The 26,286-nt window shown below is 51.2% G+C and overlaps 1 protein-coding gene across 1 annotated transcript; it reads left to right on the forward strand.

Moving 5' to 3' along the window:
* On the forward strand, window positions 13,547-19,375 carry KCNS2 (potassium voltage-gated channel modifier subfamily S member 2). Its single transcript, XM_018058280.1, has 2 exons — window positions 13,547-13,863; window positions 14,514-19,375. Exon 2 carries the CDS (start codon window positions 14,556-14,558, stop codon window positions 15,987-15,989), a length of 1,434 nt encoding a protein of 477 aa, XP_017913769.1. The 5' UTR covers window positions 13,547-13,863; window positions 14,514-14,555; the 3' UTR covers window positions 15,990-19,375.

The raw sequence follows: 26,286 nt of genomic DNA on the forward strand, positions 1-26,286 counted from the left end.
GTGGGTACCACATCTAGGCCTAGGCTATTAAAATGCCCCACATCCATCTCTACCCTCTTTCCCCTTCTCCAGTTTGAATATTGGAAAATATTGCAACATTGGAAAGATGTGTTGAAGATGGGAAAAGGAGCCCAATTCTCTGAATCACCACTTGAAGGAGAGCTGCCCACCAATTTATAGCAAATATTTTGGACTTTATGCAAATAAGAAGTAAACTTCTAACATGTTTGAGCCATAATACATTTATTTACTATACTAGTTGGCATCACTTTAACTAATAGCACACCACACATAAAAACTCCTTCTTGAAACATCTCACCTCCTCTTCTCAACCATTCAATCACTGTCCCATTTTGAGAGGACCTGGGCTTCCCTGGTGGCTTCTCCTGCAATGCAGGAGACCCAGGTTCAGTCCCTGGGTCAGGAAGATCCCCTAGAGAAGGGAATGGCAACCTACTCCAATATTCTTGCCTGGGAAATCCCATGGACAAGAGGAGCCTGGTGGGCTACAGTCCATGGGGTTGCAAAGTGTTGAATAAGAAAGAAAAGCTCCTTATGTTTCCCTAGTGGCTCAAACAGTAAAGAATCTGCCTGCAATGTAGGAGACCTGGGTTGGATCCCTGGGTTATAAAGATCCCCCAGAGAAGGAAATGGCAGCCCACTCAAGTATTCTTGCCTGTAGAATTTCATGGACAGAGGAGCCTGGCAGGCTACAGTCCATGGGGTCACATAGAGTTGGACACGACTGAGTGACTAATTTACACACACAGACACACACCCATTCTGACTTTTACTTTGAAGGGCTGCTTTTAACCTTACCCTGGACTTTTGATAAATTTTAAAGCCTTCCTGCTGACACAAAAGTTTTGCTTAAATAAGTTAAATATGTTCTCCAAAAAACTTATTTAGACCAGCAAAAGTAAATTTCATCCCATTCCAGACTTAACAAGATGGATGATTTTTGAAATTCCAAAATAATCTAACAAGCGATAATCAAAATAACATGGTGTTGTTGTACAATGATTATTAGAAAAGCATTATTCATTGTATTAATCAAGTTACGAGAGACTCTGCTTGTAAGAAACAACCAACTCTCCTCAAACTTCTGTGATATAACCCAACCAAAATGCATCTCTCAAACATATCAATACAAAGTCTGCTTTGGATCCAGGAGACTGCAGGGCAGCTGTGCTCCACAGGGCAGCTCAGGGATTCAGGCTGCTTTGATCTTGCAGCACCATCATCTAACTATGTACTTACATGGCAGGGGAAGAGAACGCTGCAGCCTCTCACATTGGCAGAGCGGTTAAGTGCTCTGGCCCACACATGACACCTCCAGACACACTGTTGGCCAGGAGGAGTCATTTAGTTCCTCCAAACTTGGAGAGGGTGGAGAAGGAAATTCACCCTTCCATATAGTCTGACTGGGAGGAGAATTGGATACAATGAGCAGTTTCTTTCTTTGGAGGAGGGTGGTGGTGTTTAAGACATTAGGTCATGTCTGACTCTTTGCAAAGCTTCCCTGGTGGCTCAGATGGTAAAGAATCTGCCTGCAGTGCAGGAGACCAGGGTTCAAACCCTGAATCAGCTATTGACTGAAGCACCCCACGCCCAAGGTAAAAGAAACCCAAGTAAGATGTAGGTGTCGAAAGAGGGCATCAGAGGGCAGACACACTGAAAACATACTCACAGAAAACAAGTCAGTCTAATCATACTAGAACCACAGCCTTGTCTAAGTCAATGAAACTAAGCCATGCCCACAGGGCAACCCAAGACGGGCGGGTCACGGTGGAGAGGTCTGACAGAATGTGGTCCATTGGAGAAGGAAATGGCAAACCACTTCAGTATTCTTGCCTTGAGAACCCCATGAACAGTATGAAAAGGCAAAATGATAGGATACTGAAAGAGGAACTCCCCAGGTCATTAGGTGCCCAATATGCTGCTGGAGATCAGTGGAGAAATAACTCCACAAAGAAGGAAGAGATGGAGCCAAAGAAAAAACAACACCCAGCTGTGGATGTGACTGGTGATAGAAGCAAGATCCGATGTTATAAAGAGCAATATTGCATAGGAACCTGGAATGTCAGGTCCATGAACCAAGGCAAATTGGAAGTGGTCAAACAAGAGATGGCAAGAGTGAACATCGATATTCTAGGAATCATGAACTAAAATGGACTGGAATGGGTGAATTTAACTCAGATGACCATTATATCTACTACTGCGGGCAGGAATCCCTCAGAAGAAATGGAGTAGCCATCATGGTCAACAAAAGAGTCCAAAATGCAGTACTTGGATGCAATCTCGAAAACGACAGAATGATCTCTGTTCGTCTCCAAGGCAAACCATTCAATATCACAGTTATCCAAGTCTATGCCCCAACCAGTAACGTTGAAGAAGCTGAACGGTTCTATGAAGACCTACAAGACCTTTTAGAACTAACACCCAAAAAAGATGTCCTTTTCATTATAGGGGACTGGAATGCAAAAGTAGGAAGTCAAGAAACACCTGGAGTAACAGGCAGATTTGGCCTTGGAATGTGGAATGAAGCAGGGCAAAGACTAATAGAGTTTTGCCAAGAAAATGCACTGGTCATAGCAAACACCCTCTTCCAACAACACAAGAGAAGACTCTACACATGGACATCACCAGATGGTCAACACTGAAATCAGATTCATTATATTCTTTGCAGCCAAAGATGGAGAAGCTCTATACAGTCAACAAGAACAAGACCGGGAGCTGACTGTGGCTCAGATCATGAACTCCTTATTACCAAATTCAGACTTAAATTGAAGAAAGTAGGGAAAATTGCTAGACCATTCAGGTATGACCTAAATCAAATCCCTTATGATTATACAGTGGAAGTGAGAAATAGATTTAAGGGCCTAGATCTGATAGATAGAGTGCCTGATGAACTATGAAATGAGGTTCGTGACATTGTACAGGAGACAGGGATCAAGACCATCCCCATGGAAAAGAAATGCAAAAAAGCAAAATGGCTGTCTGGGGAGGCCTTACAAGTAGCTGTGAAAAGAAGAGAAGTGAAAAGCAAAGGAGAAAAGGAAAGATACAAGCATCTGAATGCAGAATTCCAAAGAATAGCAAGAAGAGATAAGAAAGCCTTCCTCAGTGATCAATGCAAAGAAATAGAGGAAAACAACAGAATGGGAAAGACTAGAGATCTCTTCAAGAAAATTAGAGATACCAAGGGAACATTTAATGCAAAGATGGGCTCGATAAAGGACAGAAATGGTATGGACCTAACAGAAGCAGAAGATATTAAGAAGAGGTGGCAAGAATACACAGAAGAACTGTACAAAAAAGATCTTCATGACCCGGATAATCACGATGGTGTGATCACTCATCTAGAGCCATACATCCTGGAATGTGAAGTCAAGTAGGCCTTAGAAAGCATCACTATGAACAAAGCTAGTGGAGGTGATGGCATTCTAGTTGAGCTATTTCAAATCCTGAAAGATGATGCTGTGAAAGTGCTGCACTCAATATGTCAGCAAATTTGGAAAACTCGGCAGTGGCCACAGGACTGGAAAAGGTCACTTTTCATTCCAATCCCAAAGAAAGGCAATGCCAAAGAATGCTCAAACTACTGCACAGTTGCACTCATCTCACATGCTAGTGAAGTAATGCTCAAAATTCTCCAAGCCAGGCTTCAGCAATACATGAACCGTGAACTTTCTGATGTTCAAGCTGGTTTTAGAAAAGGCAGAGGAACCAGAGATCAAATTGCCAACATCCGCTGGATCATGGAAAAAGCAAGAGAGTTCCAGAAAAACATCTATTTCTGCTTTCTTGACTATGCCAAAGCCTTTGACTGGGTGTATCACAATAAACTGTGGAAAATTCTGAAAGAGATGGGAATACCAGACCACCTGACCTGCCTCTTGAGAAATCTGTATGCAGATCAGGAAGCAACAGTTAGAACTGGACATGGAACAACAGACTGGTTCCAAATAGGAAAAGGAGTACGTCAAGGCTGTATATTGTCATCCTGCTTATTTAACTTCTATGCAGAGTACATCATGAGAAACGCTGGACTGGAAGAAACACAAGCTGGAATCAAGATTGCTAGGAGAAATATCACTAACCTCAGATATGCAGATGACACCATCCTTATGGCAGAAAGTGAAGAGGAACTAAAAAGTCTCTTGATGAAAGTGAAAGAGGAGAGTGAAAAAGTTGGCTTAAAGCTCAACATTCAGAAAACTAAGATCATGGCATCTGGTCCCATCACTTCATGGGAAATAGATGGGGAAACAGTGGAAACAGTGTCAGACTTTTTTTGGGGGGCTCCAAAATCACTGCAGATGGTGATTGCAGCCATGAAATTAAAAGATGCTTACTCCTTGGAAGGAAATTTATGACCAACCTAGATAGCATATTCAAAAGCAGAGACATTACTTTGTCGACTAAGGTCCGTCTAGTCAAGGCTATGGTTTTTCCTGTGGTCATGTATGGCTGTGAGAGTTGGACTGTGAAGAAAGCTGAGTGCTGAAGAATTGATGCTTTTGAACTGTGGTGTTGGAGAAGACTCTTGAGAGTCCCTTGGACTGCAAGGAGATCCAACCAGTCCATTCTGAAAATCAGCCCTGGGATTTCTTTGGAAGGAATGATGCTAAAGCTGAAGCTCCAGTACTTTGGCCACCTCATGTGAAGAGCTGACTCATTGGAAAAGACTCTGATGCTGGGAGGGATTGGGGGCAGGAGGAGAAGGGGACAACCGAGGATGAGGTGGCTGGATGGCATCACTGACTCAATGGTCATGGGTTTGGGTGGACTCCGGGAGTTGGTGATGGACAGGGAGGCCTGGCATGGTGCAATTCATGGGGTCGCAAAGAGTCAGACACGACTGAGCAACTGAACTGAACTGAACTGACTCTTTGCAACCCCAGGATCGTAGTCAGCCAGGCTCCTGTGTCCATGGGATTTCCTCTGTCCGTGGGATTTCCCAAGCAAGAAAACTGAGTGGGTTGCCATTCCCTTCTTCTGAGGATCTTCCTGACCCAGGGATTGAACTCATGTCTCTTGCATTGTAGGTGGATTCTTTATCACTCAGCCATCAGGGAAGCCCAGGGTGAGCAGTAGGTACTAGAAAACTCAACCTTTAAAATTTTTGATTTCAGTGTCTTAATATTTATGCTGTGAACTTCTGGTAAGTCCAGATTTTTCTCCAAAAAAAAAAAAAATTTTTTTTTCCTGTAATGTAAGCTTGTTTTGCTAAGTCATTTGGATTTCCCAGCTCCGGTTAGTTAGAATAAGTGCAATGTAAGGAAATGAATTTCCTTTAATAAGAACGAGAGCAAAGGAAACAAGAATCCCAAGACGACTGCAGCATTTCCCTGGGGCCGGGCTGGCAGACCACTCACAGTGGAAGGGGGTGGGGGCCAGAGGAGGTGGCTCTTCTAGCATCGAATTCCCTACCTCTCCTGGTCCCAAGTCACACAGCTTCCTACCATGATAAAAATATCCAAAGCCTCATCATTTAGCCAGATTTAATTAAAGCTGCCCTAAATTAAGAAAATCTAGTCATTGTTTGCATTCCTAGATGCCTATGTTTAGTTGAGTAGCACGTAAGCAAAGAAATGAAAAAATTAGCTTAATTTTTTGGCTGCGGGGAAGAGTGTGAATTGGTTTTCTGTCACTTGCGGGGAACATCTTGTGTCTTCCCTCAGCTGGGTGTCTCTGATGGGATTGCTTCTTCCCACCCTCCTGAAGGGCTCTGAGGACAAGCTGCTGTTTGGCTCTGACCCGAGGAAACTTCTAGAGCCCACGGAGAGCCCAGCTCATTGTGGGCAGGGTTGGGGAGCTCCTCCAGAGAATGACTGCCCACCCAGGGCTCGGAGCAACCAAAAGCTCATGCCAAGTGGGTCACTTATGAGCATTTTCCCTCTGCCCAGGGCTTAGCTGAGCACCAGGGGAGGGTTCAGAATCTTTCTTTCTATCTAAAAAAAAAAGAATAAAAATTAATCAGGAATATTTCTAGATTCCCTGGCTGGGGAGGAATAGCTGTAATGGCTGAGATAGGTGTGAGTCTCACCTCTAGAGTCAGCCTGTCTTGCTTTGAATCCCAGCAATGTCACTGATTAGCTCTGTAACCTTGGACATGTTACCCCCCATTTCGGTGCCTGTTTATCTTCAGAAAATTGTAATACATACCACCCAGGCTCATCGTGAGGACTAACCTAGTTCACAGATCTGAAACCCTTAGAAGGGTGCCTGGCTTAAGGAAGTGACCAACAAATGTTACTTCCATTATTATCATAAGGGGAGGGGTGCTACCTACCCCTGGGAACTCCGACTTGGTTGCCTGTGACAGCCTCCCTGACACTGTACTTCCAGGGCACCTCTCTGTTAAAATACTGGAGAGCTTTTAATTTTTATTTTAAATCTAGGAAGCCAATCACCTTGACAGGCTGATGTGTAAGCAATGTGTGATCTGAATAGATAGGGAGAACTGTGAGAAGGATGGGACCCCATTGGCTATCCAGGGTTTGAGTCCAGCAGTAAAGATGTCATAGGAACAGCCTAGAGTGAAGAATCTCTCAGCAAACCCAGAGCAGAATCAGGCCCTGGAGTAACCATGGAAACAGGAGCCCACAGAGGGATGGGAAAGTGGGTGGATGGATGGATCCATCAATGGCGATGGATGGGTAGCTGGGTGGGTGTCACTTTCACAGAAGAGTGAAGGCCTGTGGGCTGCTGTGAGCGCCTCTGAGCTGTGGGAAGCTTTGGGAGGGGAGAGGAGGGGGGAATGTGTCCTAGGGTAGACAGTTGGCCATGGTAAAGGAAGAAAGAGAATCTTTCCCTGAGAGATTCCCCCCAAGTTCTTAGCCTAGGGAAGAAGTGGAGATCAAAGGAAGAGGAGGGGAGCAGGCTTCCAGCCTCTGCAGCTTCCAGGTTGGGTTTCTGGCCCAGAGAGTCTTGACCTATTTAATATCTTGTATTCCATGGTTCTTTTGCCTGATTCTCCACTGCTTGCGTTCAAGAACTGGGCTTGACACTTCCTCAGACCCGTCATGTGGTTCAGGGCTGAAAACACCATTCTGAGAAAAGGGCAACAAAGTCTCATCTGACCATCTCAGTCCCAGCTCAGGGCTCCCCTGGGCCCGTGGCCTGAAGTCCTTCCAGCTGGGGAAAACTTCAGTCACACCCCGTGGCGAGGAGCGGGTGGGGACACTCCTGTGTTCCCTCCTCCCTCCTTGGGAGAAACGGACGCAGGGTGGCCACCAGCATCTGTTACCCCTACAGGAACAGGGGTGCTGATGCCCCCAAATACTCTTTTTCCGGAAATTTCCTCCACTTCTCCCGGTTATATGGGGCCAGTAGCTGAGTTCTGGCCAAAGGAAAGTGGCAGGAGTGAAGTCTGCCCCTTCCAGACCTGGCCTTGGAAACGGCTCATGCCATCAGCCAAGCTCTTTCTTCATCTCCCATCTGGATGTAGACGATCCCGGGGAAGGATTCCAAGGCCCTAGAAACTGACAGAGCTCAGGATAGAAGGAACCTGGGTTCTAGACATCACTAGGTGGAAAGCCGCTCCCAAACACCCCACTGAACAAGAATATGAGTGAGAAATGACACCTTTACTGACTGAAGATAGTGGGATTGGCCCAGATGGCCCAGTGGTAAAGAACCCACCTGGCAACGCAGAAGATGCAAGTTCAATCCCTGGGTTGGGGAGACCCCCTGGAGAAGGAAATGGCAACCCACTCCAGTATGCTTGCCTGGGGAATCCTATGGACAAAGGAGCCTAGAGAGCTACAGTCCATAGGGTTGCAAAGAGTCAGACATGACTGAGCATGAGCAGGCATACACAAAACAACAACAACAACAACAACAACTGGGATTGGGAGGTCTGGTTACAGCAATTACCCTGCACTTGGGATCATTAAGAAGCCAGACTTTGGAACCAGAGAGACATGTGTGAGTCTAAACACCTCACTTTATGGGCACCAGTAAAATAAGGTTAATAATGGTGCCCAAGGGGTGGAGAGCAGGAGGCAAGCGGAGAGCTTAGCATGGGGCCGATCACATCACAAGCGCTCAGCAGCTGGTACTAGTCACGGTTAATGTTTTGAGTACTTGTTCTGCACCAGGCCTCCCTCTATTGTTACCCTTACCCTCATCCCTCTCAGCTTCATTTTCACCACTATCTTCACCTTCTTCGGCCACCTGCCCTGGTGGATGGTTGCTGAGATGCTTCACTGCCTGAGGGCCTTGAGGTAAATGCTCCTGATCGGATATTCTCTATCCTGGGCCCGCAGAGGAGGGCGAGTGGGAGGGGCTGGGGGCTTCAGTCCAGGCGGTCTGTCACCCAGAGAAGGGTCAGGAGAGGAGGGACAGCAGAAGTGACATGCCTGAGGCAGACGGATAGGGAGTTCCGGAGGCGCTGGGGCTCTGACTCCACACGGTGGGTTTTGAGGAGGGCCTAGTGTGGAGGGGAAAGATGGCCAGACCCCGGGCAAGAGTGAGACTAGGAGACATGCTGTCCTCTTGTGAATTTCCCTGGTGGCGACCTTAATTCCAAATTGAATCAAGTTCATCTTCTTTTCTCCAGCCTTGCCCCAGGATGTTCTGGGGAGCACAGTGAAGGGCCCCCCAAAGGAGCAGTACCCAGAGGGGGGCTCATAAGGAGAGCCTCCCACAGAGTGGGACTTGGAGCAGCAGGCCCAAGAGCTGCGACCTTGAAGTCCCAACCCTTCAGGAGCAGGCCCTGGACACGCCAGCTCGGGGACATCTGATCCCCTTTCCAATAAGGGACTCAGAGAGGAGCACTTTGGAATCAATGTTCATTCCCTTGTCATCCTCCTGGGGGCACCTAGGGGATGGGGGCTGTAAGAGGAGAGGAGGGTGGTCTCTGGGAAGAAAGCCAAATAGCCTAGGCAAGGACTTGCAGGGTATAAATTCAGTCTGGCATCCAAAAACGATGCAACAGCTATATGAAAATTTGCTGTTGCCTCTTGAGAAAACACTTAATGAGGCATTGCATTCATAATGCAGCAAAACTTCTTAAAATCCATCATTTCCCAACTTTCTCTCAGTTTCCCCCACCAGTCCCCCCTCCCCTACGCCCTCCTTCCCAAGCCTCAGCCCCACTTTCCCAGCGCAGGTCTCCCCGCCTGCTTCCCTCTTCTGTTCAGCCTCTGCCCCCAGCAGCTTCTCTGTGCCCTTTTCCACCCTAAATCCAGGGAGGGGAAGGAGCCAGATTCTGAGAGACGCCGTCCCCAGGAGACCTGCAGGAGACAGGAATTGAGAGCAGGCGGTGAAAAAGGCCCTCAGCCTTTACAGTGCCCCCGACTTCAGACAGGCAGGGACCCTAAAGTCAGGACAGGAGTGGGTGCTTACTGAGCTAAGACATAGCCCCTGCCCTCGGTGCTGATCACGGGGCTGCGCTCGGGCACACAGCTCTGTGCCAAGGCCCCTAAAGACAGGATGCGCAAGCTCTGAGTCTCAGTTCCAGGCTCCACACTGTGATCACCTGGGGGCTAGGGGGTGCTTAGAGAAAACCCTGACTCCATGGGCCCAGCACCAGGGATCATGATTTAATTGGCCTGGGTGGAGGCCCAAGGCATCCAGGGGCATCAACTATTTTAAAATCTCAAGTGATTCCAATGTGCAGCCAGGAATGAGATCCATTAGACTAATCAATTGCCTGGGAGAGCACCCTGGAGCCTGGGAGATCTGGGCCACAGCCCCAGGCACAACAATTCTTCCCCCTCCAGCTGCTGTCCTGATCCCCCTGGATGAAGAAGAGGGGGCACAGGCTAACGTGAAACAGAAGATGGAGCCTCATTCATATCCATCACACAATCACATACTCAATAACTGCTTAATATGAGCGCTGCGGGGAAAATGGTAGGAACTGACTGAGGTGTCCGTTTAGATGGGGCAGCCAGGCTTCTCCGGCAGTGACACTGAAATCAAGACCTGAGTGACAAGAAGGCGCCTGCCCTGTGAAGGTGCTGGGGCAAGCAGTGGGAACAGCAGGTGCAAAGGCCCTGTGGAGGCAGCCAAGGGGCCTGGGGCTTGGGCATCCTTGATGTAGAAGAAGCCAAGGGCTGAAGTCTGCTGGGTAGGGGACACATCTTGGGGGATCTTGGAACTTGGGGCCAGCATGCCTCTTACACTCAGTTCTGTGGGAAGCCCCTGGGAGGTTTTCAGGAGGGATTGGCAGGACCTGATTTGTGTTTCTAAGGGACACTCTGGCTGGGATGGGAAGGGTGGCTGGTGGGAAGCAGGATGGAGGCCCGTGATCAGTCCACTCCAGCGAGGCAGGGGTGCGCTCGGCTCCTCCACGTGGGGGAATGTAGGTCAGGCAGCCCAGCCCCCTCAGCCAAGCTGCCAGGGCAGCCCCCTCTCCTGTCAGAGAAAGAAGCCAACTCTGAGATGTGTGGGCTCCACCGACAGATCAGTGTTGGCAGAGGAGGCAGAGATAACAATCGCCCAGGTGCAGGGGATCTGGGCCGCTGCCTGGGGCCCCCTCTGTCCCTCTCCTGGGGTGCCTTCCCCCATCCTGCCACCTCTCCAGGATCCCCCAAGCAGGCCATCCCAAGAGCAGGTCTTGTGGGTGCCTGGAGCAGGCAGCCGTATTTTAAAATCAGGGCTCAGGCCTCTAAATAAACCATAAACACAGCCAGCTTCCCGGGCACAGGAGGGAGATGACTCCATTCCTCTTCGGTGCAGCGACTGGGAAATAAACCAGTGGCTCTGCCTGTCGCACACACTTAACCCTCTGCAAAGGCGGCTGTCAGACCCAGAGCCTCTGCCGCGGCCTTCGCAAGAAATAACTGATGTGCCCCAGACCCCAGCTTCTCCTTGGGGCACCAAGTTCACATCCCCATTCAAGGGAAGGTGGGCGTGGGGCCTTGTCCTTGATCCCAGGAAAGGCTGACAAAGGACAGGAATGGACACGGGACCCCTGAGGGGCTGGGGCCTGTTTCAGTCAGCTGCTGAAGGAGACAAGGGACAGGCAGAGAGAGAAGGAAGATGCTAAGACGGGGGCAGAGGGAGGCTGGTCAGAGCAGAGGCAGAAAAGAGGCTTGTGGACCCCATCGTGGAGCTGGTGGGCACTGTGGGGGCCTGGCAGAGCCCTGGTGTCTGCAGGCAGGTGGGTAGCCGTGAATGTGGGAGAAACAAAGAGAACCAGAAGGTGGGAGGGGGCGGGGGGAGGCTCTCTCTCCATGGGTGAAATCTTCCACGACCACAAAGGAAGAAGGAATGAGCAAAGAACAAAAGCAGACAGAACAGAAGGAGGAAGGCAAATAAATAGAGCCAGGGGAGGGAGGAGAGCCATAAAGTCATCAAACCCAAGAGCTTCTGGGGGAGAGGGACCCTCCAGATGGAAAAGGTGATTTATGCTTTAAGCTCAACTAGGAGAAGAGTCAGGGGCGAGGCCAAGGCCACGGGAGTGGCCAGGAGTGGGGGCCGTGCTGCAGAAACCACGCAGACACGTGGTGGTGAAGCAGAAGCAAGGCTGTGAGCTTCCGGGAGGCCTGGAACCAGGCAGGGCACAGTTAGGAGATGGGGAGAAGGGCAGAGGGAGTCACAGGCGTTGCTGCTAAGGGCGCCTGCAGAAGGGGGGCGGGTCTCACAGCTGCCACCAACTCAAGGGGAGGGAGGGGGTGGAAACACAGCTCCAACACACTGATCATGCGTGCATTTACACAAACACACCCTCAGCAAGGGCTGGCGCACTCTCAGCAGCACTCCTATGGGGATAAAAGAGACCCAGGGGCCCCCAGACAGCAGCCCAGCCAGGTGTGGGGAGAGCATCAGACTTCCAGTGATAGATACAGCAGAAGATGGAAGACCTAAAAGACCCAAGTCCACTGACCCAAAAGAAACAGGGATGGAGACAAAGACAGCAGACACCAGATTCTCCCTCGCCCTCTATTTGTGTGTGTCTCTTTCTCCTCTCTCTCTCACACACACCTCTCTCTCTAAAAACTTCAGACAAAAGAGAATGGAAGCTCATACTATATAGCCTTTTCCACACTATTCTCCCTCCCACCTGCCTCCTTGGGATCCCCGTGCCTGCAGAAACCTGTAGGAACATGAGTGTGGAGCCCTAGTGCAGGTAACACACTTGCACACACAACCCCTCTCCCCCGTACCCAGAGGCAGGTGGCTAGCACAGGGACAGGGTGCCTCTATATAAAGCCAGGCTTGGTTCCACCAAAGTCCATATGAAACCAGCTCGAGGGTCCTCCGCAGGCCCTCCAAGGAGTCCCAGAGCACTCAAGCTCTGCAGAGTACCTGTCTAGCTGAGGTGGCATTACCTGGGTGTTGTAAGGAAAATACATGCTGCCTGCAGTGGCTGGCGTGGCTGCTCTGGTAGTCCAGAGCCACAGAGGGCTTTCCTGGGACCTGGAGCCCACCAGCTCCCTGCTAAGCTCACATTGTGCTTCCCATCTTGTCGAATGGGGACTGCGCAAGGGGCTGAAGCCAAGGGGAGGGGGCTCCCCAGGGACTGTGGGTCCATTTCTCAGCTCTAACACGGCGGCAGTGCTTTGAGGAACAACCGTAGGAGACCAAGAGCTCAAATCGGGGCCACTGGTCTCCTGGGGAATGCAGACATGGGTACTGCGCACATCTATGCTGGATCCACACCCGCCAACTCCCGGTGGTGTCCACATACACACGTTTCTCGTTTCATTAGGCACTCGGACCCGGTCACAGCCCCACGGAATACTATGCTGTATACAGCACGCTGTACACACAGCTTACAGTCTGCCATTGTGTGCACACATCACAATGACAAGCCCCGGGTTCCCCTGCTCTGACACACTGTACACATTTCCCCCACTACCCCAGAGGTCCTATTTTTAATTAACGCTGCGCAGACCGTGAAAAGCCCTTCTTTCCTCAGTCTATACACACCGACACACACAGTTCCCAGCCATCCTCCGAAGCTGGCACACCACGTCGGCCTGCACACACACAGTGCCCACACAGAGCTCCCAAACAGAACTCCGTGACTCCCTCCCACGCCGGTAGGGCCTGCGCTGCCGGCCCCAGCAAGCTAGGCTGAGCTCGACCTTGGGTTTCCGTGCCCCCCGCTTCTCCCCCCTCTTCCCTCATTCCTTTCCTCACCACCCCGCTTCCCCCGCAGCCTCAGGAAACTTTTCAGCAGGTCCCTGAAAGGGGGAAACCTGGAGTTCCTCACGTCCCGCCCTTCCCCCTCTGACGGATGCAAGTCGCCGGTCATTCCCCAGGTCGGCTCCGCCCGAGAGACTCAAGTAGGGAAAGGTCACCGTAGGCAGCCCCCTGCCTGCGCCCTGGGAGCAAGAGGGTGGTCATAACAGCCTGTCATCAGGGGAGGTAGGTGAGTGATCGGGAAAGGTGTTGGCTCGGCCTCGAGCCGCGGGCGCGAAGGGGCCTCCGCGACGCCGAGGCGGTAGCCTCTCCGGAGTCCGGGCGGCGGCCTCGCGGGGAGCTGGGAGGCGCGGAGCTGTCCGTTCAGCACCACCGCGCCGCGCCCCAGAGCAGGGCCCGCGCAGAGGCGCACGGGCTCGGCTCCCGCTCCGGATCCCGCGGGCTGCGGCGCGCGTCGTTGTCTCTTCTCGGTGCCGAGGGGCGCGCGGATCTAAAGAGGGGGGGCTCTGCGAGCGTCGGGGCCACGCAGCCACCTGTGAGCCTCCCGCAACTGCGGACGGCGGCGGCCTCTCCGGCCGGAGACAGGAGGCGCTCGGCGGACCCCGCCCGCCCGCCGGGCGCACACACAGGCGCACACACACTCAGAGCACCCTCGCGCACACGCACAGCCAGCCGGCAGCGGCGGCCGCAGCGATGCTCGCCGGCAGGTCGGGGAAGTTTCCCGCCGGCCTCGGCCGCGGGCCCCAGAGCTCGCAGGTAAGCGCTTCCAGAACGCGCAGGGCGAGCCGGGGTAGCTCCGCCGGGTAAGGCGCGGCGCACGCGGCTCCGGGGCACGGCGCCAGGCGGGCGGGGGAAGCCCGGGGCGGAGGACGAGGGGGGCTTCAGTCTTGGGGGGCTGGACTCCGGCGGCGCCGGGCCGGCCCCCTTACCCTGTCCTGGGGTTAAGGACTCGAGAGGTGGATTTCCCCGCCGCCCCCTCCCGATGCTACGCGCCCCCCCATCTCGGCCCAGCCCTGCCGGTGCGCATCCCAGCTCTGGTCCCGCCTGTCTGCGGCGAGAGGGCGGGGGCGTCTCCTCGGCCCGCCCACGGGCAAGGTCAGCTCCCAGCTCGCGGAGCCGCTGGGGTGCGACCCCGGGCAGCGGAAAGCGACCGACAGAACCCCCAGGATGGGGGTGCGGGCGCGGCCATGCTAGTAGAAGCATAACCCGCCCTCCGCAACTCCAAGCCTTTCTTTGGGAGGCGGGGAGGCAAAGCCCAGAGAATGGTCCTCCCATCCCAGTGTCCTTCAGTACTCAGAGACCCGCTGGAGAGGACTGGGCGCGCTAGAGACGGGTGGGGAGAAAGGATGGGGTGCCCGAGCCCTGAGCGCCGGGCGCTCACCCGACGCGCTTGCTTTGGCTTCCAGGTGTAGCGCCCCCGCGCGGCGCGGGCGGCCGGCGTCTCCAGCATGACTGGCCAGAGCCTGTGGGACGTGTCGGAGGCCAACGTCGAGGATGGAGAGATCCGCATCAACGTGGGCGGCTTCAAGAAGCGGTTGCGCTCGCACACGCTGCTGCGCTTCCCCGAAACGCGCCTGGGCCGCCTGCTGCTCTGCCACTCGCGCGAGGCCATTCTGGAGCTCTGCGACGACTACGACGATGCCCAGCGCGAGTTCTACTTTGACCGCAACCCCGAGCTCTTCCCCTACGTGCTGCACTTCTACCACACCGGCAAGCTTCACGTCATGGCAGAGCTGTGCGTCTTCTCCTTCAGCCAGGAGATTGAATACTGGGGCATCAACGAGTTCTTCATCGACTCCTGCTGTAGCTACAGCTACCACGGCCGCAAAGTGGAGCCCGAGCAGGAGAAGTGGGACGAGCAGAGCGAGCAGGAGAGCACCACGTCCTCCTTCGACGAGATCCTGGCCTTCTACAACGACGCCTCCAAGTTCGATGGGCAGCCCCTGGGCAACTTTCGCAGACAGCTGTGGCTGGCGCTGGACAACCCCGGCTACTCGGTCCTGAGCAGGGTCTTCAGCGTCCTGTCCATCCTCGTGGTGCTGGGGTCCATCATCACCATGTGTCTCAATAGCCTGCCAGACTTCCAGATCCCTGACCGCCAGGGCAACCCGGGCGAGGACCCCAGGTTCGAAATTGTGGAGCACTTTGGCATCGCCTGGTTCACCTTTGAGCTGGTGGCCAGGTTCGCCGTGGCCCCCGACTTCCTCAAGTTCTTCAAGAACGCCCTAAACCTGATCGACCTCATGTCCATCGTCCCCTTTTACATCACGCTGGTGGTGAACCTGGTCGTGGAGAGCACGCCTACCTTGGCCAACTTGGGCAGGGTGGCCCAGGTCCTAAGGCTGATGCGGATTTTCCGCATCTTAAAGCTGGCCAGACACTCCACTGGCCTCCGTTCTCTGGGGGCCACCCTGAAATATAGCTACAAGGAAGTAGGGCTGCTTCTGCTCTACCTCTCTGTGGGGATTTCCATCTTTTCTGTAGTGGCTTATACCATCGAAAAGGAGGAGAACGAGGGCCTGGCCACCATCCCCGCCTGCTGGTGGTGGGCTACCGTTAGTATGACCACCGTAGGGTACGGGGATGTGGTCCCGGGGACCACAGCAGGGAAGCTGACCGCCTCTGCCTGCATCCTGGCAGGTATCCTGGTGGTGGTACTACCCATCACCTTGATCTTCAATAAATTCTCCCACTTTTATCGGCGCCAGAAGCAACTTGAGAGTGCTATGCGCAGCTGTGACTTCGGAGATGGAATGAAGGAGGTCCCTTCCGTCAATTTAAGGGACTATTATGCCCATAAAGTTAAATCCCTCATGGCGAGCCTGACGAACATGAGCAGGAGCTCGCCAAGCGAACTAAGTTTAAATGATTCCCTACATTAGCTGGGAGGGCTTGACATCCTCAAACCCACATTGCTGAGCTGTCCCTTGTGCCTCTGGCACGGTTCAGGTATCCTAGGGTTATGGCGTGAGGAGTATGCCCAGCCCCAAAGGGGAGAGAATGCATGGGACCCCAGGTTGCTTCTACAGTATTTAGGATCATTTTTAGAGGGTGGTGTGTCTGACACCATGCCTTTGCACCTTTCAGTGAAATGACACTCACTGGTCTTCGCATCGTGGGCATAAAATGTTCACCTTTCTGCCGGATGAGTACCACCTAGAATGCTAATTTCTCCGTTCATTGTGTTCTCTCATCTAGTGCTCATGGCCCAGGACTGTCTCTGAGTCGTTTGTGCTCCTGTTTCTGAGGTTGTCATGTGAGTTCCGTACAAAAAGCCCCCACAAATATGTCCTGTGGAAACACATCTGTGGGGCCTGCAAGGATAGGATGAGGTTTTGCTCACAGTCGGGTGAAAACAAAATCTCAATTCTTTATCCATTGCTTTCATTTAGTTTTAATATCAAACAAAGAGAATGTGAAGTTAAGCAGACATGACCGATTCAAGTCTGTGAGTTGTTTTTGTCAATGATCTGTAAGCCTTGTGACCTGCATGGGTACCCTGCTCACCTTTCAAATGATGTACACCCCTGTTCACCTCTAAATGTTGCTCTTTAGAGAATGTTATTTTGTTAAACATGTAGTGAAGATTGAAATTTTCCCCAAGAATAGATGCATTAGGGCTAGGGACTTCAGCTGAACATAGGCCAAATCGCATGATGCTTGAAGATCTTTCAGAATCAGGCCTCACTCTTTCCTGGGTGGTTGCAGGGACATTTATTTCTTGCTGAGGTTGCTGGTCTAGGTCATGTGACCAAACTTTGCTGTGTCTTAGCTATTCGCATGTTTCTGGAATGTTCCTTTTTTAAGGTGTTTAGAAATAAGATCGTGTTGTCTTTCTCAACTAACAAGTTCACTGTTGTATTGTCTTTCTGAGGCAAACATTGTTGGGCTGCTAGCAAGGGCAGTAGCTTAGAAAATTTTGTTACCTGCTCTGAAAGCTTAGATAAAGCTTTTATTTCCAAGCAGGGTTTACTTAGATAATTTTGCTTCTAGGATACGGTATGTAACACACAATGCTCTAATCACCCCCAGAGTTCCTGGTTGGACATGGACACCTGGTGGCATGGAAGTGTGTACTCAAAATATAGACAAATGGCTTATCCAGGATGGAAATATTACAGTTCTTATTTCCATTTCAGCTGCCTTTTGTTGGGGGGAATGTTGGTAGAGGCCAGGAGAAAGGAGAGTTGTAAAACAAAAAAGCATAGTTAATAAAATGTCCTAAATAATTGCAAACTTCTTGAAAAGCTTGATGCTATTTTAAAGACCCTTAAACTTTCAAACTTGGGTTGAAGGTTAAGAACTCTTTGCTTTTCCAAAATGCCCTCCCTCCTTCTTCTTCAGTTAACCAGCATGTAGCATTTTGAAGGGTTAACTTGGGTAGTTCTCTGTTATATTCTAGGCAATCAGATGGTGTTCCAGTTGGCCTCCGTTGTTGTTCTTCTTTGGAAAGGCTACAGAATCCAGGGGTCCACACGTGGAGTCAGGCAGGCTTTTTCTCGAGGGCTTGGATCTTCCTTAGAAAGGTCCATTTCGTCTCTTAGTTGGTTGAAGGCAGTACATACCCTTCAGATAGAGTGAGGATCTTGTCAGAGGCTTTATGTACTTGTAGTTGCCATGGCTACTACAGAGCGGGCCATTTGGTGGATGAACGCACTCGTCACTTACGCCTTTGGGTCCCCAGTGCAAGTCTTTCCATCAGACTGGAGCCTCGTAGGGAGCAAGGAGGCAGCCACCTCCTAGCGCTACCTGATCTACCATCTACTCTGTTTCCCAGAAATATCAGGGAAGGTGAGATGCCTTAGGGGCAACCAGCCACCAAGTCAGACGCGCAGGGTTATTTCTCAGAATTTGCACATGTAGCACTTGGCTTTGGCTGATGTTTGCAGCATTGGAAGGCAGAGAATTTATGAAATCATCTCCAGCTGCACTGGGGCAGGTGATGGTACAAACTCATGAAGACTGCTCAGTTTGCCAAGGCTGATGGTATTGGGTCACTGAGCATAGTATCCACAGTCATTGACCAGAACACTTGTGAAAAGAGGAAACAAGGCCGGAGGCTAAATAGCTCAGTCACTCTCCTCAGTATTCTTTTTAAACAGGAAGGTTTTTACCACTGAAACAGAGATACTTCTAGTGGTTACTCTTTGCTGATATGAAAGCTGGAAAACTTTTCATTTTGGTGATGACTTGCATTTATCTGGTGCCTTTCATTGGGGGAATCCCAAAGTGCTTTAGAGACTGTCTTTTTAATATCTTTTGTACATACATACATATATATATGTATATATATATACTCTTATAAAATATTATTTTGCCCATCCTGGAATTTCAGTCACTTCCAAGCATGAGAATAGCCTAACAGCATTGAGGGCTCCAAGCAGTGGTTTCAGATAAGAGGGCAAGAAACCAACCCAGCGGGCTTGAACACTGGAGTTAATTCCCACAGAGAATGAAGATGGAACTCTGATCCAGGGAGAAAGAACCCTTCCTTCCTTTCCCATAAAGTAGCACCAAGGTACCAGGTACGCAGTTCACAAGAGCTCTCGGGGGGGCTTTGATTAACCTTGTCAGATAACATTTGATGGAGCAGTTTCTTCTGGTCCCTGAAACTATTTGGTGCAGGGAAGGGGTAGGGGAGGGGTTGGGGGAATTTTCTGTTCTGTTTCTGGAGTTGAGAGTATGATTATGAACTGACAGCTTTGACCACCAGGCTGCCAGACTGACCCATCAACCCCCTTTGGAGGACACAGTTGAAGCTTCAAAGCACCTATGTCCAGCTGTGGGCTTGAGAACAGCTTCACTGCCAACACTTGAAGGTTGTTCTTTTCAAAGCCATTGGGACAAAGATATAGGTCATGCTTTTCTCAAAATGTATGTGATGAGCATTTTGAGAGCGCTGGCTGGGAAGTGACACCGTGTCTTTACTGCATAGATGCATGTCGGTTATCATCCAGTGATTTCTGTCAACCCCCTACATTTCCTGGCTTTGTTACCAAGGAGGGGCATCTTGTAATGCCGAGCTGATGTGTAGCTCCTAAGGTAGTAATTGGTATTTACCGCTTGGATTTGTTATTTCTTCTCGTCTTAGTGTTCAAATAATGGAACTACCTGCTAATTCTTGCCTCACTTCGAAGAAAATAGTATGTTATGCACTTTGGGATAGCCGTGATCTGTACACGCTGTGTGTTATCTCCTTGAAGGCTTAACTGGTATTTCTTGTATGTTTTAACAGCATGACTTATTACAGAGTTGTAATTTTAAAAAATCAAGAACGCTGTATTTGCGCTGTCAGTTTTAACACTCATTAACGTGCTACTGTGCAAGCATTGAGGCGACCCCGAGGAGCCCTTCTGTGCGATGGCTGCATTTTAGCCTCTCTGCCTTGACTCAGCGATGAGGGGTAACACTGACACACTCAGGACCCCAGCCTCGAAGAGTATGAGGATTAAATAGAAGATGGTTGCCGACACTCCCTTAGGGCACTTCAGTTACGCACGGAATGGCAGACACAACAAGGGCGTTCAACACTGGGAACCAGATTTCTTGAGAAAGACTGGGCTTTTTGAGCATTTGTTGGCAAGGGAGAGGTGTTCATTCTTCTTTGAGGGCATGGAGAGGTGGGGTCCCTTTTTCACCAGGACCTGAAGCGACCAGCCTGCCCTGTAGTGGGAATGGTTATGAGTTATTGGAGCCCCTGTGAAACAGACACCCTGGGAGGGTTTGCCCCTCCCCTCCTGTCTCATTCAGTACCACCGACGGGCCTGCCAGTGCCAACCTCACCCCACCTGGTTGCCATGCCCCCCACTGCTCCAGTGCCTCCCTGGCAGCAAGTTGGGGTCCTGTGTAACCAGAGTGTTCCGGCTGGTTTGCTGTGACTATTGCTGGGGAATCGGCCCTTAGCAGCTACTTAACCCAGTAGTGACCTAGCCTATGGGGCTTCCCCGGTGGCTCAGTGGTAAAGGATCTACCTGCAATGCAGGAGATGCAGGTTCAATCCCTGGGTCGAAAAGATCCCCCTGGAGGAGGGTATAGCAACCCACTCCAGTATTCTTGCCCGGCAATCCCACGGACAGAGGAGCCTGGCAGGTACAGTCTGTAAGATCTCAAAGAGTTGGACACAGTTGAATGACTGAGCATGCACGCCTGTGTGACCTAGCCTATGAGCCATTCTGAAGGCCACATAAACTGTAAGGAGGTTCCTGGGCTTTGCTCCCAGTTTTGCCTTCAACTCTGTGATCTTAGGCACCTCACTTGGCCTCCCTGAACCTCACATCCCCCTGCTACAGAATGAGAAGCCTAGATTAGATCAACCTTAAAGCCCTGCCCAGTTCTTCATCTCACTGTAAACACAGAATTTCTGCGTGGTGCTCCACGTCCTCCTTCTAGCACCGAGCGGAACTCAGTAGCCTTAATTTATTTTTAACAGAGCAGAGGGACTGCTCCGTTTGCTTCCATCTCTCTTCTCAAAAGCCAACCACAACAGATAACAATGTCAGGGACAACGATACCAGAGAAAACACTTGGGCTGGTGTCTGTGTCAGGGAAATAGAGGTTTAAAAGAATCAAGGCAGTCTTCTGTGGGTTTTAGGCTATTGACACTGGATCCAAATTCCTGCTATTGAAAATCACTAGAGAGGAAAATCCCATTGATCTCATGTGGCTGCAGGGCTAACTCTTTGCCCATTTATGTTGCTGCCTCTGTGAAGCCCAGCGGGTCCCCCAGCCGGTTCCCATGAGATCTGGACAAGGGCAAGCGGGTTGCCCGCCTCCCGCACTGAGTTCTCACTGAGGGGCGGTGGCATCTGCGAGTGTCCTCTTCTGTGAAACCTCCAGAAGGGTGCCGACAGCCTGGTCCCGTCTCACGGCAGCTGAAGAAGGGGGCTGTCAAGCCAGCATGGAGAAGGCACTCGTGGCCAGCAGAGACCCTGTGTTCCCCCCATGTGTGTCCTCCCTCCAGCGGAGGGGATACCTGGATGTTCAGGGATATTTGGGGAGATTCCTTGCCCCCCAAAAGGAAAAAAAAAACCAAATACTTCCTCTTAAGGGAAGAACTTAAATACTGCACTTGCATGGTTATTATCTTCTATTTTTAGGAGGACTTTAAACCAGCGTTTCCACCCAAGGACCTTTATTTGGGTATCAGATTCAGTTAATAGTGTAGATCTGAAAACAGGCAGCCTGTTCTTCCTTCTGTGACCTCATTTGTCAATATCATCACCCTCCTGGTGAAATTCTCCAAAGCAAAGGACTTTGTCTGCCGGTGACAAGTCGATGCTTTCAGAAGAACATCCACACACACAATAAGACGGGAGGAGAAGAGGACAGGTGTGCCAGGAGCTAGTGCAAGTTCCTGCAGAAGGAAAAGCGGGATAGGAAGAAGCCAGGGAAAAGAGGAAAAACAAAAGAGGGTACGGAAGGAGAGAGTGAATACAAGGAAAGGCAGAGACAAAGGAAGTGAAAGAGCAGTCAGTTAGGGAGGCTGAGAAAGGCTATGTTTAATGCAGTTATTTCAGGCCTTCCGTTGAATTCATTTTATTTCCAGGCAACAAAACAGGCTCTGATTCCAACAGTGGCCTCCTAGGAAGTAACTATTTCTGGAGGCAACTCCCACCCCACCCCCAGCCCCTCCCCTCCCCTCCCCTCCCCACCAAAAGGGTTCATGGTCTGCTGGAAGAGAGATACGCAAAGTACCGAGAGCCTTTGGCATGGAGGAGGCAGTGGGGAGGCACAGAAAGGAGGGGCGAATGGTCCCTCTTAAAGGCGGGACTTCAGGTCACAAATAGAAAGAGGACCAGATGGCGGCCAGAGGTGGTGGGGCAAGTCAGGAACTGAGATGTGGAGAGAAGGGAAGGGGAAGAAACTTCCATGCTCAGGGACCCGCACCAGCAAAGACTCAGAGACCTCCCTGGCCAGCGTGTGTGAGACATGTGAGCCAGCGTGGTTGAAATGAAGTGTGGTGCAAAAACAGTCCACGGCAAAGCCACAAAAAGAGCTTGGGCGTCATTCTTTTGTCACAGGGTTGGGACACCTTGACCAGCTAATGCTGTTGGGACAGGACTCTGGGCGCAGCTTGGAGGCCTGGGAGGGGCTGGGAGATCTGCCTGAGGTCACTGCCATAGCGCAGGCCAGCTACAAAGGAAGCGAGCTGGAGAAGAGCTGCCAAGGAGGTCAGCCCTACAGAACTCCATCGACCGCGGGATGTGACGAAGAGAGATGGAGGGCTGGGATGGCTTCTGGGTGGAGGGGAGGGTGATGGGGAACCAAGAGAGGCTGGGAATAGCTGGATCCGTCCCCGAGCTGGAGTCGTGTTGCCGGGTTCCTGGGCAACACTCAGAGGGCAGAGGGAAGCCTGGCATGGGACTCCTCAGCAGAGAATGGAAGTTGAGGCTGTGGGTGGGATTATCTGGGAAGTGAATGGAGAGACACAGAAGAAAGAAAAGGTCCCTACGGAAGACCACCATCCAAGGGGCAGCCACAGGGATGATGAAATCCAAGGCCTTGCCTTTTTCTGCCGGCTCATTAGAGCTGTCCTCCTATTTCTCTGCTCTCCCATGAGAAATCCCCGGAGGGCAAACTCTGCCAGTGGCGGCTTCAGCTTTCCTCTTGATCTGCTTCCTTGTTTTATCTCTGTGATTGGTTTCTGTTCCCATCACTTTTTCCAAATCACCCTCTTGAAGGCCACCAGGGGCATTCCTGATCGCTAAGCTGGTGACCCGTAGCTCATCCATCAGGTTCCCCATAGACAACCTCTCCATTCTCTGCCCTCCCTCCTCTTTTTGGACCCTGCATCGCGGGTTCTCTGGGCTCTGCCTTTTCCTGTCATACCCACACTGTGTCTTCGTCCTCCTTATTGACCCTCTTCATCATGCATGTCCCCCAAACTTCGGTCCAGCAAGCCACAGCCTTAACCAGTGTGCAGGTGTCAACCTGCCTGACCTCATGTCACTTCTGGGTCCATGCACATTACCCATGGGCATTTGGAAGTCACCACCTCTAGCTTGTGTATCCATCCCGAGCTTCCTCTTACTCTTGCCTTCTCCTTCACATCTGTTAAGGGAACCTCAGTGCTCTAAGCCACTCAGATTGAGATTTCAAGTCATCTGTGAATCTTCTCCACTGAGTTAGCTACTCACTCACCATAGCAAGCATTTTCTGACAGCTGACTAATTCCAAGCAGCATATTAGACATGAGGGTGATACAGGGAAAGGGTATTGCTCCTGACCTCTCAGCAGTGTAGACTGCATAGCTATTTTATTGTGCATTGGAATCATTTGAAAGTGAAAGTGAAGTTGCTCAGTTGTGTCTGACTCTGCGACCCCATGGACTGTAGCCTACCAGGTTCCTCTGTCCACGGGATTTTCCAGGCAAGAGTACTGGAGTGGGGTGCCATTTCCTTCTCCAGAGGATCTTCCTGACCCAGGGATCGAACCTTGGTCTCCCGCATTGTAGGCAGATGCTGTACCGTCTGAGCCACGAGGGAAGTCCTTGGAATCATCTGGGGAGCTTTTAATAGTGTAGATTCCTGGGCACCACTCCATCTACCAAATCAAACTCTTAGGAGTGAGCCCCAGGAATTTACACTCTGAAGCTCCCAGGTGATTTTGATGCAAGTGGTTTTCAGACCCACATGGAGAAACACCAGGGTCTCAGGGATACCCCTTGCAGAACTCTCACTGTCCCTCCATCACTCGCACACCCTCTTGGAGAGCAAGCTTTATCAATGCTTTCTTCACCGGATCTCACACACTGTTCCCTTTATATCCATTCTAAAGGTGCCCACCCCACCTCAGTCCATTTCCAGCAGACGCATGCTCATTCCCCTCCAGTCCATCCTTTTTTGCAACTGCCTCTCCCAGGCTCATCTTCCCCTTCCTGTATCTTAGACCTGCTGGTGACTTCTTCATAAGCTGGTGCTGATGTTCAAATTAAGCACCACAGATATTAAGGGTCACAGCTGGGGAGGTGAAAAGTCTGCATGGACCCATTAAGGCTCATTTAGGAAAGAGTGCCTTTCAATGGGGCAACCAAGGACAGGTGATAGGGAAATGAAGATTTGTAACAAGGAACACAGAAGTTGACAGCACGAAGGGCCTGAGTGTTGGGTGATCAGGTTCCGTACCTGTCCAGCGATGGCCAATCCCGAGTCTTAGACAACCACGTGAAAGTGTTAGTTGCCCAGTCGTGTCTGACTCTTCGTGATCCCATGGACTATAGCCCGCCAGTCTCCTCTGTTCATGGAATTCTCCAGGCAAGAACACTGGAGCGAGTAGCCATTCCCTTCTCCAGGAGGTCTTCCCAACCCAAGGATCAAACCCAGGTCTCCTGCATTGCAGGTGGATTCTTTACCATCTGGGCCACCAGGGAGTCCTAGACTACTGGTTTCCCAAAGACACTGGTGGATCTGTCCAGCACAGAGTCGTTCCTGATATGCAGGCATGTGGTGTGAGGCAGGCAGACTGGGGGAATATGGTAGAAGCAGAATCGGGGTGCATAGGGCGGGAAGGCTCCCACTCAAAACTCTTCTCATCATCGCCTACATCTCCAGACATTTAAAGACCTCTGAGCTATTTCCAGACCTACTATGAAAAGAACTGAAGCGTTATCTGTCAGACACCCATCTAACCATTTCCGAAGAGGAGAACTGGCATGAGTCACTTTTGATCTGTCAGCTTTGTATTGATTTTCCTGGCAAATTTTGTGGGTCTGCCAGGGCCGACTCCACTGGGAGCAGCTGAGTTGTAACCCACTGTGCTCAGGGTCAGTTGTTACAAAGGCCACTGGCACTGGGTCGCTGCCTGCAGTTCTTTTTGTGGAACGCGTGGGAGGAGAGGAGGGAAACAGCTACACAGGAAACCAAGGATGGCCCCGGGCTTTCCCACTGCTTTCCCATACGCTGTCCTCACCGAGCGCCCAGATCTGAGGTCTGCCTTTGGAATGAGGTGCTGCTGGGAACCAGGGGAGCCCCAGAAGTCATGCTGGGTTCTTCCTCCGCTGTCTTCCTCTCTGCCCTTCCTTGCGCCCTGGGACCTGGGAGCCGGGCTGAGGCATTTAAATGTTACTATGTAATTTGCCAGTTTTAAAACACAAACTCCTTGATTATTCTGTAGTCTTTCTTGTCTTTTAAAAAGGCCCTCTCATGTTAAAAAGATAAAAAGAAAAATACAAATTCCAAGCCATCCCACTGCCCCTCGCCTTTACCCACGCTCCCCGGCCTCGCCCGTGGGAATATGTAAACGTGTGTCAGAGCTTTAGAATTAGCAAGACGCTCTGAGTCTTGGTGCTCAGGGACTCGTTTGTGCTGATATTTCAGGGATGAGCTTGATGCCTGGAAACTACAGTGTGCAGATGTTATGTGTTCAGAGAGACCGGAGAGCCAGTCTCAGCAAACAGTGCCAGGAAGGGACTCCAGAGGCAGAATTAATTCAACCAAGAGCCCAGAGCTATCATTTAGCTGGGAGTCAAACTCCTTGCCCAGCCCAGTGCTGAGTGCAATAGGTACCCCCGGTCCCCAATACCGTCATGGGTGCCATCTCTGAAAATGTACTTCAGACAGCAACCCCCGCCCCCACCCCGCCAGCAGCACACGGGAGAATACACATGTGTACGTGCCTGTATCTAAGTTTGTCCTTGTGCGCACAGCACGCGGGTCTCTGTGAATTCATGTGTGTGTCTCAGTGTCTATGTGTCTGTGTGCGTGGGTGTGTTCGTGCCCTTGTGTGTCTGTGAATGTGGGGGTGCAATGACAGGGGGCAGTCTTGGCCTTTAAAGGAAAGAGGCAGTACCAGCTGCTCTCCAGGGCTCCCACTAGATGTGACTTCCATAGAGAGGCTTTCTCTGCACTCGTCCTGACTTCAAAGACATCTTTCTACCACCCAGTGTCTCTGCCTTATTTCTCATAGCGTTCAGTACTTTTCCTTCTTAGCCCTTCTTGTGACTTGTCACTTTTGCTTATTGGGTGATGTCTGTCATCCTCATTCACTGGAAGCTCAGAGGGCAGGGACATTTATCTCCAGGGCTCAGCACAGTGCCTGGCACAGAGTAGACAACGCTGGCAAGTCATAAATGAACCAAGGGCAGAGTGGCCAGCTAAAGTCTGGGGTTCAGGCCCTCTCACTGGAAATGCTGCTGGAAAAATCGTAGGTCCCTGGGAATCAGGGTGAGTGGCTGCATCCCTG

This window comes from Capra hircus, chromosome 14 (genome assembly GCF_001704415.2).
Source record: "Capra hircus breed San Clemente chromosome 14, ASM170441v1, whole genome shotgun sequence".
Lineage (NCBI taxonomy): Eukaryota > Metazoa > Chordata > Mammalia > Artiodactyla > Bovidae > Capra > Capra hircus.

Excerpts from the sequence above, each read along its gene's own strand:
- KCNS2 (XM_018058280.1), top strand. The coding sequence starts at position 14,556 with ATGACTGGCCAGAGCCTGTGGGACGTGTCGGAGGCCAACGTCGAGGAT.